The 19,899-nt window shown below is 46.0% G+C and overlaps 1 protein-coding gene across 2 annotated transcripts in view; it reads left to right on the plus strand.

The window, feature by feature from the left end:
• spata20 (spermatogenesis associated 20) overlaps positions 1-19,899 on the plus strand; it is a 478,863-nt gene that overhangs the window by 157,608 nt on the left and 301,356 nt on the right. For both annotated transcript variants that reach the window (XM_070857501.1, XM_070857500.1), the window contains exon 14: positions 494-693. In XM_070857501.1, coding sequence (XP_070713602.1) covers positions 494-693 — 200 coding nt within the window. The remainder of the gene's footprint in view (positions 1-493; positions 694-19,899) is intronic.

Raw genomic sequence — 19,899 nt, forward strand, 5'->3', positions numbered from 1 at the left:
CTGCACTTTAAAAACAATTCATTAGTTGTGAAGTGCTTTGGGACAACCAGATGATGTGAAAGGCGCTATATAAGTGCCTTCTTTCTTTGTATGTGAACTGCTTTGAGAGATTTCTGAGAAACATGGTAACCAATTAAGAGATTGACTACTTATCTCTACTTCATACCTTTTGTGGACCTTGCCTTGTGCACGTTGGCTGCCGTGATTGGATATGGAGTTTTTTTTTACAAAATCCTAAGGATATGATAAGGTGCTGTATGAATGCAAACTCTTTTCTTTCTTACTTGAGAACCTTGACTTAAATTTTGGTCACAATTCATGCTGTTTCTCTCCCAGGGATTTTCTGCTGAACTGCTAGCTGAGAAGGGCAGTTATTTTTCAGGGTCCGAATCATCGCAGTTCAATTCAATGTTTCAATTCAAGTGATAGAAGAGCAGATCATGGATTTTTTTTTTTAAGATGTTGTTTAATTTTTCTTATTTTTTAAAAACAGATCAGGATGGCGCGGAGCCCAGTGGCAATGCAGTGGCTGCTTCCAACCTCGTGCGCCTGGCAAACTTCACCAACCGGCCGGACTGGGCCGACAGATCTATGCAGCTTGTGGCAGCATTTGAAAAACTGCTGAATAGTGTTCCCATGGCACTGCCGGAAATGGTCATTGCCCTAATGGCGCAACATCACCCACTCAAACAGGTACGCAAGGAGATCATAGACTAAAGTTCATACTGTTAATAGCACAGAATCGGGTACAGGCAGAGAGTACAGGTTATGGTTGGTTTTTTTAATGGTGCTGAAACTGATACTCCCGGGGAGTACAGGCTAAGTCTAGTATTGTTAATGGTACGGAATCAGCTACAAGTGGAGAGTACAGGCTATAGCTGGCATTGTAAATGGTTCTCAAACTGGTAATTTAACAGTTTTCTTTTATTGACTGATTGGAGATGGTGATGTTACACGATGTAATGTGTATCATGTGTGCTATCTGAACTGGGCTTGCAGAGCAGAGGTCTTCACAATGGGCCGCCTTTTCATCTATTATTATGACATTATCAAGCTTTTAACGAATGACCAACCTAAGTCACACCATGGATCCAAATACTTAGTTAAGTTGGCTCTCCAGCGATCAGTGAGTAAGTGCGCTGCCTGGTATGATGATCAGCCGTTCAAAGTAGTAAGATCTTGGGTTCAGTCCTTGTTCTGAGTTGCGTTAGTTCATCTTAGCCCGGCTGGAGATTGGGTCTACCCTAACTAGCCTCTGTGTCTTGGGGCTGGTTGGGGTCAAAATGATCCAGGATTCGCACTTTTGATCATCGTCCAGAGACTGTTGCTGGAAAGTGCATGGGTGACTGGCAGGATTGAGCTCAGCCATAATACTCCCCACGTTGAGTAGCTTGCCACCAGTCACCATTTGGCTCCCCGTCCAGCAAAGCCTCGATTTAAAAATTCTGTACCTCATGTTCAAATCCCTCCAGGGCATCGCCCTACCCTGTTTATTTAACCTCCTCCAGCCTTATACCCCTCTGAGAACTCTGTGCTCCTCCAAGGCTGGCCTCTTGTCCATCCCGTACATCCTTCGCTCCACTATTGGTGACCGCACGTTCAGCTGTCTATGCCCTAAGCCCTAAAATTCCCTCTCTCAACCTCTCTGTCTCTCCACCTCTCTCTCCTTCTTTAGGATGCTCCTTAAAACCTACCTTTCACCTACCATTTGCTCACCTTTCCTAATGTTTGGCTCAGTGTCAGTTTTTGTCTGATTACACTCCTGTGAAGCGTAGTAAAGATTTTACTAGATAAAAGACGCTATATAAATACAAGTTGTTATTGTACTGCTTTTCTACAGTGGAGGGGCATGTTACATTCAACCTGCACACATCTTGGCAAATTCCCTTTGACAAGTGTATCAAGTGCATTATGTATTGGCTTAGAACACGATATCTGTCGGGTACAATTTCCCTCCGAGTAGCAATCTTAAAAAGGTCAGCAGTACAATAAGCAGTCGCTTGCCTCCCTTCCACAATGACATCTTCATTGTGTCGATAAAACAAACGCATTCAGCTGTGCCCCAGGCAGGATGCCACTGGACATTGTTTCCCTGTGAAATATGCCCGCTTGTTTGTGAAAAGAGGGTGGGGGTGAGGGGCCTCTCAATCTGGCACTGGGCGTGAGCGGCGCCTTGTGTCCGCCGCTGATAGATCGGAGGCGAGAAGTGATGACGGATAAAATGAGAAAAGGAGGGTGCCCCTGACATTAAACAACAGAGGACTGTCTGTCAAACGCTTGGTTCCCTATGGACTGTACAGAGTGGCTGACATTCCCAGATAACAGAAGTCCGCACGCACAATGATCAGTTCCCTTTAACAATGCGGCTCTAGCCTTTTCCTTCTGCGACATCGCTGGAGCTTGGAAAGGGAAAGAAATACAATTGATTTGTGCCGGCACCAGGAATTCGAACTGGATTCTGACTGCTTGAAAACTAGGCAGAAAGATTCAACAAAACCGCTGGGTGTCTCCACGGTTAAAGTAAAATTAAGTTTGGCTTGGGGTTGATTATCTCCTTTGCGCTATTTTTAGCGCCCCAGTTAACATGGTTGCCTGGAGACCTGTCTGTGCCTTCTCAGCACAAGTATTACTCCGCTTAAATCAAACAGGTTAATGTCCGCCTTAAACTGGCAGGCAGCAATTGTGCAAATCCGTCCTTTGGATGAGACGTTAAAGCGAGGCCCCATCTCCTCCCTAAGGTGGACGTAAAAATCCCAAGGCACTATTTCGAAGAAGAGCAGGGAGTTCTGGTCAATATTTATCCCTCAACCAACATCACTAAAAAAACAGATTATCTGGTCATTTATCTCATTGTGGGAGCTTGCTGTGCGCAAGTTGTCTGCTGCATTTCCTACATTACAACAGTGACTACACTTCAAAAGTACTTATTGGCTGTAAAGCGCTTTGGGACGTCCTGAGGTCGTGAAAGGTGCTATATAAATGCAAGTTATTTTCTTTCCCTCTTTCAAATACATTAACGGATGAGCTAGGACACAGCAGAATAAACCCATCTACATATATACCCAGTTCTGTATGTTTATGTACAAATATGTACACATATCTGCATGCCGGATATTTCAGCATAGGGAGCCGATACTGTCCTCATCCAAGATCCACAAATGCGTAGTTTGCAGAGACGTTACTGGATAGTGACGTGAAGGGAGAACTCTGGGTTGCTGATCACCCATTGCCCAAAGCCCAGAAATCCCAGGGCAATTGTTAAACTCATACCATGTGTGTGTATCTGTGTGTGTCTCCAACTCCTTACTTTAATTTAACCGTATACTTGCTCAATTGTTTTTATATGTGACTTTGTATAAAGGAAGGGTGATAATTTCCTCCACTTGCTGATGCCAGTGAAATAATTGTTGTAAATATAAAGGGCCCAAATTTCCCCATGAGTTGCACCGTTTTTTTTGGTGTAACTTGATTTTTCTGGTGTATCTTTTTAGTTGCAAATCTGGCCATTTAATTTGCGCCAGTGTAAGTGAATTAGTTAGGTTTTTTGTTAGGTCAGTTTTTTTTTCAAAAGGCGGCATTCCCAGCCACTTACACCATTTATACCAATTTGGCCAGAAAAAAGTTGTACTAAGCTAACTTAGGGCAGCGTATGTGTCCATTTTTGTCCGCACAGAAAGACCTTACTTACAGTTAAGGAATCAGCGTAAGTAACTACATTTAAAGCATCACCAAGTACCAAACAAAGCACAAAAAGTAATAAGCAATTAATTAACAAATAAAATAGAAGGAACCCTGCACCTAAAGCACCAAGAGCAAAGTAATAAGCAATCAATAAATAAAAAATTAAAAAATAGGAGGAACCCTGCACCTAAACAACATTTCAAGCACCACCAAGCACCAAACAAAGCACAAGTAGTAACAACCATTCAATAAAAACGAAATAACTGAAGTAAATAATTAAATTAGCAAATAAATAGCTGAAGTAAATCCTACCTTCAACTAAGCTCAGCAATGCTGGCCGTGCGGGAGCCCCTTCGGCCTGGGATAGGGGAGGGAGAATGCAACTGCCGCTCCACCGACTTTCAACCCTTTTTGGGTGGGAATTTTTTCCTTTTTGCCCACTGACATCTTCAAAGAGCTTCACGCATAAATTATTTGTAATACAACCTAACTGCATGTTGCTGGTTATTTATTGATACACAGGATGGGATGCAGATTAAGCACATGGCTGTCATTGTATATGTGCTTCTTTAACTTGACAAGACCGTCACCCAACCAAACTAATGCAAAGCCAGCCCAGCATGACAAGCCAAGCTATCCTTGGTCCAAACCACTATACTGCAACCAAAGACGACCAACCTCTCTCCCTTCTCTCTCTCCCCGATCAAAACTCAGTCGCACCAACCTGTTTCTTGCACCCCTCAGCGGCAGGCTATTCGGCCTGGGATAGGGGTTGGATGCGATCTGCAGGCATCATTATCACAATCATGCGGATGCGCGACCGCTCTACTGCGCACATGCGCAGCTGCCGGCACTGTTTTCGGCACAGGGCTGTACTCCGCCCCCCACTGTGAGTGCCAAGCCCTTGGACGGTCCACAGAGTGGGTAGAATAAGGAGCTACATTTTCGGTGCCGTTTTAGGAGCAGAAAGTCGCCGCATCTCGGGTAAGTGCGCCGGAAAAAGGGGTTGGGGAAATTTGGGCCCAAAGCAACTAGCCCTACTTCACCACCTCACTGAGTTTTGCACCATCATTAGCAACTGGAGCAAGTCTAAGCAAAAATGATCCATGACAGCTGTTGGATTGTTGGAAAAACCCAACAGATTGATGATTGAGGACATGGTATTTGGGAGGGAGAGCGGGCTATGTTGGCGACGGAGGATGCGGGGACGGGAGCATAGTGGTTATGTTTTTGGACTAGTAATCCAGAGGACTAGTGCTGAGGATAATAGACCAGGAGGGTCTCAGGACCCAGGTCCCATCCCTGGTCTGCGCTCACTTAATTGTGCTCAACTGGGTTGGGGGTTGGTGTACAACAGTTGCTCTGAGTCCCACAGCTTAGGAAGGGAGTTGGTGGAATCAGCAGGGGTTCCAATTGCTGATTGATATCCAATGACTTCTGCTGCAATATGTGTGTGGGTATGTTGGGAGGACAGGGTTGGGTTTGATTGCGACACTTCTGGTTGGACTCACAGTCAAGAATGACATGTCAAGAATGGCCATTTGGATGGCACTAGAAGGTGTCTGGCACCTGTGCACTATGTCCCAACAAGAGTCAGCACCTTCACCAAACAACGACATCAACAGTTCGATAGCACTAATCTGTTGTGCTAATTGTATCAGAGCAAGGCTGTGTTATATTTTTTTGGTGGTTGAAGGGTCGATAACCAGAGGGCACAGATTTAAGGTGATTGACAAAAGAACCAGAGATGACATGAGGAAAAGCTTTCCTAGAATTGGAATGCACGGCCTGATAGGGCGGTGGACACAGATTCAATAGCAGCCTTCAACAGGAAATTGGATAAGTACTTGAAGGAGAAAAAAATTGGAACAATGTGGGGGAGTGGGACTGACTAAATTGCTCTTCAAAAGAGCCGGCACAGACTCTATGGGCCAAATGGCCTAATTCTGTGCTGTACTATGATTCTATAACACCAGCTTTTCGTGTGCAGAAATTAATTCCTAGAAAGTTCCGAGAGTAGTGACAAAAAAAATCACAAGATGAAATGTATAGGTTGAGCCTTACAGTTCTGATGTCTGATGTACCTGTGCTCTTTATGGCACATTACCTCCTGACGTGTGTACAACAGTGACTGCACTCCAAAAGTATTTCATTGGCTGTAAAGTGCTTTGAGACGTCCGGTGGTCATGAAAGGCGCTATATAAATGCAAGTCTCTTTTGACGTGACTTCACTGTTCCCAATGGAGATGGATATAGCGTATAGTGCAAGACTTCTCATATAGGCAGTCAATTTCTGTCTTTAAATATACTGTGGGCCCAAAATTCCAGGAGAGAGTGAGAGTTCAAAGCAGGCACATCGATTATCTTTGAAATTATGCCATTTTGTTGCCATCGGATCATTCTAAAAATATTACCTCGGTCTTTTCTTTGATCCTTCCCATCTTCCGGGGGCAGGAGCTTTCCTGTCGGAGCACCTGGGTACTGCTGGGAATTGTCAGAATATTCTTGATTACATTTTTACCTGATTTTAAAGGAAAACTTCAAGTTGGAAAGGAGACTGCAGCTTTGTTCCTTTTCATCTTCTTCACAATCTGTTGCAAGTTTATCCAACACATGCCACTTTCTGCCTCCACCTAGTGCTGTGTTCAATCATTGTCACCAGCGGCAGTTGCCAAAAGGAAGCTGGGCAGTTGCCCACAGGGCGAGAGCAAGAGATGGTAAAACTGCGGGCTAGAATATAGAATAACACAGTGGGCCTGAAATTCGGGTCGGAGGCTTCTTTCGGACGGACGTCTCTGATCTGAGAATTTTTACCTGGTGGTCCCGAAGGCGCCTGCGATTCCGGTGGGGAGGCCTTCTCTTCCCGCGCTTCGAAGCGCACTCCCGTCCTCGAGGCCCAAACGCAGAAGGTGCACAACCAATCAGGTACAGTATTCTCATTAATGGCAATGCAAACTCCGTATCTACGAGTTCTCATTGCTATTACAGGTGCAGTGTTGAAAATCCGGAATCCGGACTCCGGGACAATCCCGAATCCGTAAAATGTGCTGGAATCCGGACCCACCACCACTGCGGCTGTCCTCGGGGCCTCGCTGCCGCTGCCTGACCTCGGGGCCCCCTTGCCGGCCCCCCGCCCGAACATGTCCTTTGCGGGGCCCTCCCCCCCCCCTCCCCGGTCCTCCCATCTTTCTGATTTAAAATAAACTTACCTTAGTGGCCAGGATTTTTAACACAACAATATGTTTTAAAATTTTATTTTTATATATTTTTTATATGATTTAAAACACTTACGCTGGCAAAAGTAGGCTATGCACTTGCTTTTTTTAACCAGGCACATTTACCAGGAGTTTTAAGGACATTCGCTGGGCAAGAGATGGGCAAATAGTGCAATCTTGCCCATGCGAATGTCCTTGCTGCCGAGATGCGTGCGATCTGTTGAGCCAGAACTTGATAAATCGGAAAAGTCGGTTTTCGGCACATGCGCTTTGCACGTCGAAAACCGGATTTTGCAATGCCTACTCGGGACTGTACATCATAGGAAGATTTTCTTCCACTTTAAACATGAGTTCTTAGGTGGCTGTACAGTCCAATTTGAGAACCACAGTATCTGTCACAGGTGGGGTAGATAGTTGTTGAGGGAAGGGATGGGTGGGACTGGTTTGCCACACGCTCTTTCCGCTGCCTGCGCTTGATTTCTGCATGCTCTCGGCGACGAGACTCGAGGTGCTCAGCGCCCTCCTGGATGCGCTTCCTCCACTTAGGGTGATCTTTGACCAGAGTCTCCCAAGTGTCAGTGGGAGGCTTTGAGGGTGTCCTTGTAACGTTTCCTCTGCCCACCTTTAGTTCATTTGCCATGGAGGAGTTCCAAGTAGAGCGCTTGCTTTTGGGAGTCTCGTGTCTGGCACACGAACAGTGTAACCTGCCCAGCGGAGCTGATCAAGTGTGGTCAGTGCTTCAATGCTGGGGATGTTGGCCTGGTCGATGACGCTAATGTTGGTGCGTCTATCCTCCCAGGGGATTTGTAGGATCTTGCGGAGACATCATTAGTGGGATTTCTCCAGCAACTTGAGGTGTCTACTGTACATGGTCCATGTCTCTGAGCCATACAGGAGGGCGGGTATTACTACAGCTTGAGGGACTGGTCTTCAAACACTCTTTTCCTCAGGCGGCCAAAGGCTGCGCTGGCGCACTGGAGGCGGTGTTGGATCTCGTCGTCAATGCTGGCTCTTGTTGATAGGAGGCTCCTGAGATCTGGGAAGTGGTCCACGTTGTTCAGGGCCGCGCTGTGGATCTTGATGACTGGGGGACAGTGCTGTGTGGTAAGGACAGGCTGGTTGGAGGACCTTTGTCTTGCTAATGTTTGGCGTGAGGCCCCTGCTTTTGTACGCCTCAGTAAATACGTCGACGATGTCCTAGAGTTCAGCCTCTGACGGCGACGTACACAGTCCATACGGTTCCGGAAAGGCTGGAATTTCAGGCCCAGTAAATCCTGCTGCATACATTACACCATACTGCCAGAGAGGCTCCTAGACAGATAGTTTTTAACACATACCAGAATCATTACTTGACAGGTGCCTCAGATTGGAAGGGGTGAGGGGGAGAATGAAGGATCTCATTGGTGGTGGAGTTGAGGTTGGCAGTTATCTTTGGGTGAAGGGATTGGTGATACGGAAATCTGTCCATTTGGAGATTGGCCGAAGAATCGCTTCAGCAGTTGGCGCTTTGGGTAAGTGTGCAAAGTGGCAGCCTATAATTCCAGGGGGTAGAAATTATCCCTCGCCCGAAACTGGGCGCATGCACCCCGTTTCAATGGTTTTTACCGCAGCTATGGTTGAGGTCAACTCTTGAGCGAGGTTCCGCTCTTAGTTTTTTAAAATTCGGATTCGGCAGTTGCTCTTAATGGGGGCGGTGACTATACGAGGGGTCGGATACACGGTGGTGGCAATGTCTGAGGAGCAGAAGTTGGGGGGTGGTGCTGAGTGACCGCCACTATGATGCCAACACGGCGCAGCATTACTTGGGTGCACTGGGCCACCAGGGAGGGTTCCAGCCAGGCCAGCGGGAGGGGGGGGGCGGGGTGGCCGAACCCAGGGGCATAATTGTCGGGCCGACCTAGCAGTTGACCGACAAAAAAAAATGGCGGCGGGGCAGCGACCTCCCCTTTAAGGGAAGCTGCACTGCAGCTGCAGAAGGCCTCAGCCTGACTGGACCACCGGGATAAACCGGTTTTGGCACTGTCGGGCGGGTCGAAGATTTTCAGTGGGGAATGTTGGGTGAAAGGGGGGGTGGCAGATTGACAGAGTTCATGGTGATGACGTGCTTAAGACGGATCGGCAGCAGCGGAGCGGTAAAGCGGGGATCGGGGTACCGCCGGGAAACCTTGGAAGGGCAATTGGCCATCAGTGGCTTTCCACGAAAAGTCGCCGACCACTCCACTCCGCAGCGTGGCCGCCGATTTGCGGTGCTAACAGGCCTTAAGGAGAGGGGCACATTCAGCCCCCAGGTGTTTTCCTAGCTCCTGGCTCAGTCTGTCATTCACACATTCTGCTTAACAAATGTTGCACAATTTCTTTGCCTGTCTCTTTGTCAGGGTGTTTCCTGGATGTAACAGCTAAGGGATGCACTTTTCTTTTTGCTTTGAGGGAAAGTTAAGTGAATCTGTGAGTGGGTAAGGTATGGTCAGGAACTTGAGTTGGGGACTTGGGCAGGCAGTGCGGGGGTGGGGGGAGGGGGGAGGTCGGTGGAGGACTTAACCTGTGAGGTGAGCTCTCCTGTCTGGAGTCGACAGTCAATTTGGTTCGAATTACACTTTGCAAAATCACTGATTATGTAGGCAGGGTGGTTCTAATTACACATTCCAGAGAAACTGCTGGGTGTGTCTTATCCTCCAAGGGGGCCAATCAGCAATCAGGTCATGTGATCACGGGGACTCAATCAGAACAATTTTCTGTTGCAAATAAACTCGTCCCCTACATTATTACAACAGTGTCTACACTCCAAAAGTAATTCATTGGCTGTAAAGTGCTTTGAGACATCTGGTGGTCATGAAAGAGGCTATATAAATCCAAGTCTTTCTTTTAAAGGCATGGTGGTGGGCTATGGGCAGAAAGGGAACCAGAACGGAGCCCCAGAGAGACATGGACCAAACTCGATTAACATTCCATAGCCAGGAGACATGAATGGAGTCCCAGAGATACATACAGCAGCAATGGGCGGGCGTACAGTAGCATAGTGATCATGTTACTGGACTAGTAATCCAGAGGCCTAGACTAATGATCCAGAGATATAAGTTCAAATCCCACCACGGCAGCTGGGGAATTTAATTTCAGTTAATTAAATAAATCTCGAATTTAAGAAAAGCTAGTATCAGTAATGGTGACCATGAAACTATCGGATTGTCGTAAAAACCCATCTGGTTCACTGGTCTATAGGAAAGGAAATCTGCCATCCTTACCCAGTAAGTCCTATATGTGACTCCAGACCCACAGCAATATGGTTGACTCTTAACTAGCAAGCCACTCAGTTCAAACTGCTTACCACCACTTTCTCAAGAGCAGTTAGGAATGGGCAATAAATGCTGGCCTTGTCAGCAATGCCCACATCCCCCGTACGAATAAAAAAATATTTATTTTGGAGAGCTACATGGTCACCACTGACTTAGAGTATTGAAAAACCATAACCAGAGGTAAGAAGCAGCAAATCTATCTAGCAATATATGAATAATTACTTAAAAAAGCATCAAGCATTCTGTAAATCTCAGAGCTGCAGTGGCATTTCCTTAGTTCTGTATTTGTCACTTATTGACAATTCTTTGCAGCACCGGGACCATTTAAATCATGTTTATTAATAATCACCACAAAATGTATTGTTGGTTTGGCAGAGTTCCTGAGCATTTTGATGAAATGGAACTGGAAGCAATATCATTCAATGTGTTTCCCTGCTCTATTTGTCACTGTGGCCAGTTAGGGCTCATTTTCAAACCAGCTACAAGCCTGTGAGGGCAAGGTTCATCAGCCGGAACACTGATATATTGAGACAATTTTCTACATAATGACACAACGCCATTTTGAGCAGCAGCTAATGGATTCTATCAGATATGACTAAACATCTTTTATTGATTCCTTCGGCACAGTCTGTTGTAAACCAGTTCTATGATTTTTTTTTTTACTCTGCCTGAAAGACAGTCCCAGGGTAAGTGGAAGAGTTAGCAGCAATTGAGACCAAGGTAATGGATCTGATTGGGCTGCTTTTCATGAGGGGTTGTGTTGAACTTTATGGGATTGTACATGCGGTGTGACCGTTAGTGGTCACTGCATGGTCTAGTTTTGAGGTTGCCAGAGATTTGTAGTGCGTTGTATCCATTTTTTCTCTCTGTTCTGTAAAGTTTCAGCACTCAAGCTGCTGATTGAAAACAGAATTGGATTGCTCTCTGGAGAAACATTTTCTAAATGAAATGAAAAAGCATTTAACGTCTTAAAGAGAAATAGTACTTTAAAAAGGAGGGCTCTAAAAGGAAACTCGGACTCATTTTTCTTTCTTGTTACCAATTCAGGGCTGACATTGATTCCCTGGCTCAGCATCAGATGATCCGAGACATTGATTCCCGGGCCCAGTATCAAGTGATCGGGTCAGCCGTGGTTCAGTGGGTAGCACTCTCGCCTCTGAGTCAGAAGGTTGTGGGTTCAAACTCCACTCCGGGGAGTTGAGAACAAAATAAATTCAGGCTGACACTCCAGTGCAGTACTGAGGGAGTTCTGCACTGTTTAGGGTCTGTCTGTTGGATGAGACATTAAACCGATGCCCCGTCTGCTCGCTCAGGTGGACGTCAAAGATCCCATGGCAATATTTCGAAGAAGAGCAGGGGAGTTATCCCTGGTGTCCTGGCCAATATTTATCTCTCAATCAACATAACAAAAAAACACATGATTCGGTCATTATCACATTGCTGTTTGTGGGAGCTTGCTTGTGTGCAAATTGGCTGCCGTGTTTCCCACATTACAACTGTGACTACACACCAAAAGTACTTCATTGGCTGTAAAGCGCTTTGAGACGTCCGGTGGTCCTGAAAGGCGCTATATAAATACAAGTCTTTTTATTGATTCTCTGGCTCAATATCAGCTGATCGAGGACATTGATACCCGGGCCCAGTATCAGCTGATCGAGGACATTGATACCCGGGCCCAGTATCAGCTGATCTAGGACATTGATACCCGGGCCCAGTACCAGCTGATCGAGGACATTGATACCCGGGCCCAGTATCAGCTGATCAAGGACATTGATACCCGGGCCCAGTATCAGCTGATCGAGGACATTGATACCCGGGCCCAGTATCAGCTAATCGAGGACATTGATACCTGGGCCCAGTATCAGCTGATCGAGGACATTGATACCCGGGCCCAGTATCAGCTGATCTAGGACATTGATACCCGGGCCCAGTACCAGCTGATCGAGGACATTGATACCCGGGCCCAGTATCAGCTGATCAAGGACATTGATACCCGGGCCCAGTATCAGCTGATCGAGGACATTGATACCCGGGCCCAGTATCAGCTAATCGAGGACATTGATACCCGGGCCCAGTATCAGGTGATCGAGGACATTGATATCCGGGCGCAGTATCAGCTGATCAAGGACATTGATACCCGGGCCCAGTATCAGGTGATCGAGGACATTGATACCCGGGCCCAGTATCAGCTGATCAAGGACATTGATACCCGGGCTCAGTATCAGGTGATCGAGGACATTGATACCCAGGGTCAGTATCAGCTGATCGAGGACATTGATACCCGGGCCCAGTATCAGCTGATCGAGGACATTGATACCCGGGCCCAGTATCAGGTGATCGAGGACATTGATACCCGGGCCCAGTATCAGGTGATCGAGGACATTGATACCCGGGCCCAGTATCAGGTGATCGAGGACATTGATACCCGGGCTCAGTATCAGGTGATCGAGGATATTGATTTCCAGGCTGATGTAGAGCAGATAGTGATTTCCATCATGGCCAAATAGCCTGCCAAAGCTGTCTAGGCTTGTGTGTGAGGCATGCACTGTGGGTGAGTAGAGCGGCTGATGTCTGTGGAACCAACAAGGAGTCGGCTGCTTCAGAAGAGGAAGGAAAAAAGTGGAAGGGGAGTGTGGCCTTTGCAATGGTTAAAACTAATTTTCATAACAGTCCTTTGAGCAATAAAAGTGACTTCTGCTCCTCTTTCATACACCATCTGCCTGCGGGATTCTCTGCACATCACAGTTGGCCTTGGCTGCATTTTGTCAACTGTTAGCAAATAAAATCAAATTCTGCTTCATTATAATTAGAAAATTGTACAGATACCTCCATAGGTGCCGGTGGTACTATCCTCCAAGTACTTATTGCTCAGGATTGCAAACCTTTCTAGTTAAAAGATAATGAGGGAGAAATTTGTGTGTTTAAATCCACACGTTCGCGCCACAAGATGGCGCTAAAACGTCGTTCAGAGCCCGACCGCCAGCTGATGTGATGCCAGTTCCAGCGCCACACACCATATCCGTCCTGCCGGTAGCGCTGCCACTAAACCCGATCGTCGAGGACATCAGAATCACGTCCGATCAAGACGTCAGTGAGTGTGCAATGCTCACTTGATATCCGATCTCCCAATTTCGTTTTGGCCATTGAACTTAGCGGCTGGAGAAAGCAGTGACAGGTTGAGGTGACGTGCAGCAGCAGGAAGCTGGCTCCAGCGACGCTATTTAAAGGGATCATCACCAATCACTCGCATCTGACAAGGTTTTGTAGTTTGAGTGGCTGTGTGCTACTTCCTGCAACTGCAAAACTTTTCTTTAGTCGTTTCAAAGTTCTTTGGTATCAGGGAATGTTCAGGCAAGTACAAAACTCCCATCATTATTTTTGAAATGCTTCAACCTACAATATTTGCTAAAAGTAATGAGGGCTGTACTGGCAGTTGACCTCGCCCTCCGGGATCTGTAGCGGAGGAAGACAGGTACTTACCCAATTCCTTTTTGAAAGTTACAATTGAATCTGCCTCCACCACCCTTTCAGGCAGTGCATTCCAGATCCTAATCACTTGCTGTGTAAAAATGTTTTTGCTCATGTCGCCTTTGGTTCTTCTGACAATCACCTTAAATCTGTGTTCTCTGGTTCTCGACCCTTCCGCCAATGGGAACAGTTTTTCTCTCCTCTGTCTAGACCCCTCATGATTTTGAATAATTCTATCAAATCTCCTCTCAACCTTTTCTGCTCTGAGGAGAACAACCCCAGTTTCTCAAGTCTTTCCATGTAACTGAAGTCCCTCGTTCCTAGAACCATTCTTGTAAATCTTTTCTGCACCCTCTCCGAGGCCTTCACATCCTTCCTAAAGTCAGGTGAATTGGACACAATACTCCAGTTGAGGCCGGACCAGTGTTTTATAAAGGTGGTTCATAATTTCCTTGCTTTTGTACTCTATGCCTCTATTTATGAAGCCCAGGATTCTGTATGCTTTTTTAACTGCTCTCTCAACCTGCCCTGCCACCTTCAATGATTTGTGCACATATACCTCCAGGTCTCTCTGTTCATGCACCCCCTTTAGAATTATACTCTTTTGTTTATATTTGCTCTCCTCATTCATTCCACCAAAATGTAACACTTTGCACTTTTCTGCGTTAAATTTCATCTGCCACGTGTCCGCCCATTCCACCAGTCCTCCTGTAGTCTATCGCTATACTCCTCACTGTTCATAATAAGTCGGCATTAATTTAATCATCTTTCTACAGATTTATTATTTCCTTCTATTGATTTTTTTGGGTTGTGAATCTCCTGTGATGTTGCTCACAGTATGTTGTATGGGGCACTGTGTGATAAGAACAGGAGCAATGGCATGTAATACAGAATTGGTGATTCTGCTGCTAAGGTAAAGCTGTATGGGGTTGAGCCAGTGACCCCTGGGTTGTTGGTACTTTATATGGATGTCTTGTTCAGTTATGATCCCTGCCACTGCCAAATAGCCCAGCCATCACCAACAAGGTTTTGTCATTTAAAGAATGCCCACTTGCGAGAGGTACTTGAAGGGCTAATCATTCTTCAGCAAATTACCACGTTCAGCAGAAGACTACAAGGGAGTCAGCTGAAAAAAAAAACTTGAGGCCCTATATTGAGCCTTCTGGCCACAGACCATTTTTCAGTTAAATTCAGCTTCGTACAGCGCTCTCTGAAATGGAAAAAAAACAGGCAGAAGAGCAGGAAAACTTCAGATCAATGTCTCAGTCGAAGGCTCTATGTCTTTCTGCAAAGATTCTTTCTGGTCTTGTAGGTTTGTGAAATGGGAGCAGTCTTCTGCGCAGGAATGCATCAAGCGTTACATTTTGATTTGCAGGATCCACTGTGCAATTAGATTGCAGTTATCATTTTATAATGCAAATGACAGTACTTTATATCGATGTATTCCTGCGTGGGTTTCTCAAGTTAGCAGATTGTGCAAAATGTTAGAGGACAGGACCAGTCCAGGTGTGAGACGGCTTCGAGGTGGGCGACTGGGTGACGTCATCAGGACCCAGGTCGCTGTTTTGAGCGTGGGCAGGAACATCAGCGGGGCCCGGGTACAGCAGAAGAGCAGGAAGGTCGTGGCGGAGGTGCAGCGAGTGATCGAGGCGGAGGAGAATTGAAGGATTGTGGCTGAGAATTGGTGGGTGATTGTGGCGGAGGTTCGGCGAATGTTTAGTGCGGAGGTGCGGCGGGAGATCGTGGTGGACGTGCGGCAAGTGAGGGTACAGGGCCCAGAAGAGTCGAGGGTCCAGGGGCAACATGGGCCAGCCCACACTGTGATATGTGTGCGCACTGGGTCCGTGCAGCAGAGCAGGTCTCCACTGGATAAAGGCCTAGTTCTGTCAAGCCCATGTGGTGGCTGATGTGCAACGGTCACCACACATTAAAAAAAAATCCACGCACAGGCATCTTCCACCCTCTCAACTTGAGTTCAGGATTGGAATATCGGGTCCTTCATTGAAACATCCGTGAACTCGTGGAAGCAAGTCATCCTCATTTGAGGGACCGCCTATGATGATGATACTTCCAAGTTTTGTGTCATCTGCACATTTTGAAATTGTGCCCTGTACATGCGAGTCTAAGTCATTCATATATATCAAGAAAAGGAGTGGTCCTAGTACTGACTCTTGGGAACACCACTGTATACCTTCCTCCAGTCTGAAAAACAACCATTCACCACTACTCTCTGTTTCCTGTCATTTAGCCAATTTCATATCCATGCTGCCTTTCCATGGGCTTAAACTTTGCTGCCAAACCTATTATGTAGCACTTCATCTACACCTCATCAACCCTCTCTGTTACCTCATTAATAAACTCAATCAAGTTGGTTAAACATGATTTGCCTTTAACAAATTCATGCTGGCTTTCCTTAATTAATCCACACATGTCCAAGTGACACTTAATTTTGTCGTGGATAATCGTTTCCAAAAGCTTCCCCACTACTGAGGTTAAACTGACTGCCCTGTAGTTTCTGGGTTTATTCTTACACCCTTTTTTGAACAAGGGTGTAACATTTGCAATTCTCCAGTCTTCAGGCACCAGCCCCGTATCCAAGGAGGATTGGAAGATTATGGCTAGTACCTCTGCGATTTCCACCTTTACTTCCCTCAGCATCCTAGGATGCATCCCATGTGGTCCTGGTGACTTATCTTCTTTAAGTACAGCCAACCTTTCAAGTACCTCCTTATCAATTTTTATTCCATCCTGTATCTCAACTACCTCCTCTTTCACTATGATTTTGACAGCATCTTCATCCTTGGTAAAGACAGATGCAAACTACTCATTTAGTACCTCAGCTATGCCTTCTGCCTCCATGCATACGTCTCAATTTGGTTTCAAATCGGCCCCACTCTTCTTACTAACTCTTTACTATTTATATGCCTATAGAGACTTTTGGATTCTCTCTTATGTTAGTTGCCAATCTATTCTTATTGCCCCCCTTATTTCGTTTTTCACTTTCCCTCTGAACTTTCTATATTCAGCCTGGTTCTCACTTGTATTCTCAACCTGACATCTGTCATACATCTGTTTTTCTGCTTCATCTTACTCTATCTCTTTCATCATTCAGGGAGCTCTGGCTTTGGGAATGTACCTCGACTATACCCGAACTATCTCCTCTTCAACGGCAGCCCATTGTTAGATTACAGCTTTGCTTGGAAATCTTCCAATTTTCCGGGGCCAGTTCCATTTTCAACTCATTGAAATTGGCTTTCTTCCAATTAATTATTTTTTACTCTAGATTTCTCCCTGTCTTTTTCCATAGCTAGTCTAAACTTTATGACACTGTGATCACTGTTCCTTAAATGTTCCCCTACTGACACTTGCTCCACTTGACCCACCTCATTGTCCAACAATGCCTCCTTCCTTATTAGGTCTGGAAAAGGACTGATCAAGAAAGTTTTCCTGAACACACTTCAGAAATTCTTCTCCCTCTCAGTCCTTTACACTATTGCTATCCCAGTCTATGAGGATAGTTGAAGCCCCTCATTATCACCAATCTATAGTTCTTGCACCTCTGTGATTTCCCTGCAAATTTTCTCTATATACTTCCCATTAGTTAATAATAATAGTTGGTGGCCTATAACATACACCCAGTAGCATAATGGCACCTCTATTGTTTCTCAACTCTAGCCAAATAGATTCTGTCCTTGACCCCTCCAGGACATCCTCCAGCACTGTAATATTCTCTTTAATCAATACTGTCACCCCACTTCCTTTCTTTAAACAGCTTATATTCAGGAATATGTAGTACCCAATGCTGCCCTTTTTTGAGCCACGTCTCTATTATTGCCACAACATCATATTCCCATGTGTCAGTTCGCATCTTAAGCTCACCAACCTTATTTACCACATTTTGTGCATTCACACATATGCACTGTAAAACTATCTTGGACCACCTTATGTTCTCTCTTAGTCTTACCCCACTTAATACCGTACTATTAATGAGGAGTGAGCACAAATTTTGCGTGCATCCTAGACGATTTTCAGGCGGTGCTTCTTAACTATTTTTAATCTGAACACTGCCCGTTTCTTGACTATAACGAATTTTTGGCCCAGTTATTCAGTTTTTAAAAAATGGCCACCACATTTACAGGGATCTGCTCTAGGGAGCCCGGTTTCCATCTCCTCTGTTGATTAATGCCACAGAAGTTGATAAGACAGTGATCAAATTCATGGAGAGACTGCGCATGGTGAGCTACAAGCAGCTCACATGCACTTGGCTGGCAGAGCGCTTGCACCACCAGGTGCACTGTGCACACTTCTGCAAAACATATACTTCAACACTTGGATGGATAGAGAGAAGATTAGCGTAGCGCCTGGGCAAGGATGGCAGCACGAATTTGTTGCAGGGCGCTGAAAGCAGGATGTGGGTGTGGTCTGAGGGAAGAAGTCCTGATCTGGTGGCACAAGACAATATCCGCTGTTAGAATCGCCAGCATGGGCAGGGCTGCACAGATGGGTCCCAATCAATGTGATTGGAACACTTTCAGTGTGAATTGTTAGAAGCCGGAAATACTTGCTGGGATACCAGCAGCAGTAATACCCGATCTTTCATTCAAGGGGGCGCCTCTCCTTTCATACATCGAAAGTGAATAGAGGAGAACATCTGGGCTATGGTATGTTGCACAGAGAGCATTGACGGGGCTGGGCGCAGTGCCTGGGCACAGTGTATAGAGGGCAATGCCTGGGCACAGTGTTTAGAAAGCAGTGTCTGAGTGGGACTGGAGTTCATTGCATGGATGGCAGTACCTGAGTCGAGGTGTATTACAGATCAGTAGCCACGTACCCAGTTTATCCGAACCCGAGGAGTGTTGTGTGCATGTCGTGCACTCTAATATGTGCTGGGCTTATAAATATACACAGGCAGAGTTTCCAGGCAGCAGGGTAATTCTGCTTTCAGCAAGGTGATACTCGGTCAGATACAAATCATATGTGCTTGAAAGGGAAGGAAGGACTAATGGAGTTAATTTCTATGCAGAGGATAATGTCTATGTGGAAAGACTGTAAATATATTAAAAAATCCTGTCTAAAGAAAGAAGCTCCCATTTCCTCCCCCTGACAGAGAGACACCATGTTGTACCTCTTGATTGTGGGGCCCTGCGATCCCAGGAAAAGAGCTATCTGGCAAAGCAGGCAGCGTGCCCAGTCGCTGGTTTGCTTTTCCATGTTCAGCTGGCTGATCCAACATTGAGACTCTGTGTTAAAATAAATGGAGCTGTTCTAGAAGCGGGTACAGGAAAGTAAAGGACTTGCATTTATATAAATGCCAATCATGACCTCAGGACATCCCAAAGCGCTTTACAGCCAATGAAGTAGTTTGGAATTGTCATCATGTTATAATGCTGGGAACTGTGGCATCCGATTTGCACACAGTAAGATCCCACAAACAGCAATGATCAGACAATCTGTTTTTTTTAGTGGTGTTGACTGAGGGATAAATTTAGAGCTCTCCTGTTCTCCTTCGAAATAGTGCCGTGGGATCTTTTACGTCCACTCTGAGAGGTAGAATGCCTCATCTGAAAGATGGCACCTCCGACAGTGCAGCACTCCCTCAGTGCTGCACTGGAGTGTCAGCCTGGATAGTGGCCTCAGGTCTCTGGAGTGGGTAGTCTCAAAGTAGAGGGACTCCATTGGGGGGAGAAATTTGACGTTTTCTTCCTGAAGGCAGTAAGTGTACCTTTCTTCCCAGTGAGAAGGGTTTTCAATAGTCCTCAATACTTTCCTTCCCTTCTAAGAAATGTTTAACATTCCGTTGGAAAGTCTCACACGTTGGACTCCTGCAATCAAATGCTAAATTGTGTAATTTGACCGGGATTGTTGTGGTGAATTATTACACTGCATCCGATTAGGGATAGCATTACTGCGAAGCACAGAGTTACACTCCAACTTACCCTGGGATTCATATCTGCTGATGGGAGCCAGTGGGAACCTGCAGAACCGACCAAGCGACAGCGAAGCAGAGCGGGTGACGACATAGCACCGAGTTCCTGTATTGGCCAGAAAACTCCGCAGAGAAAGAGCCAGTGATTACAAGCAAATTCTTTTTCATCCTGTCAGCATATATTCCTTTCCTCCTTTCTCTCTCTGTTGCCTCGAGACATAAAATGTGTGATTTTGTTACAGATGGAACTATTTGAAAGTGTACATGCTGCATCTGATAGCTGTCAAAGACAAGTGTCAGGTCTGTGCGAGGAGAACAT

Source organism: Pristiophorus japonicus, chromosome 16 (assembly GCF_044704955.1).
Source record: "Pristiophorus japonicus isolate sPriJap1 chromosome 16, sPriJap1.hap1, whole genome shotgun sequence".
Taxonomy (NCBI): domain Eukaryota; kingdom Metazoa; phylum Chordata; class Chondrichthyes; family Pristiophoridae; genus Pristiophorus; species Pristiophorus japonicus.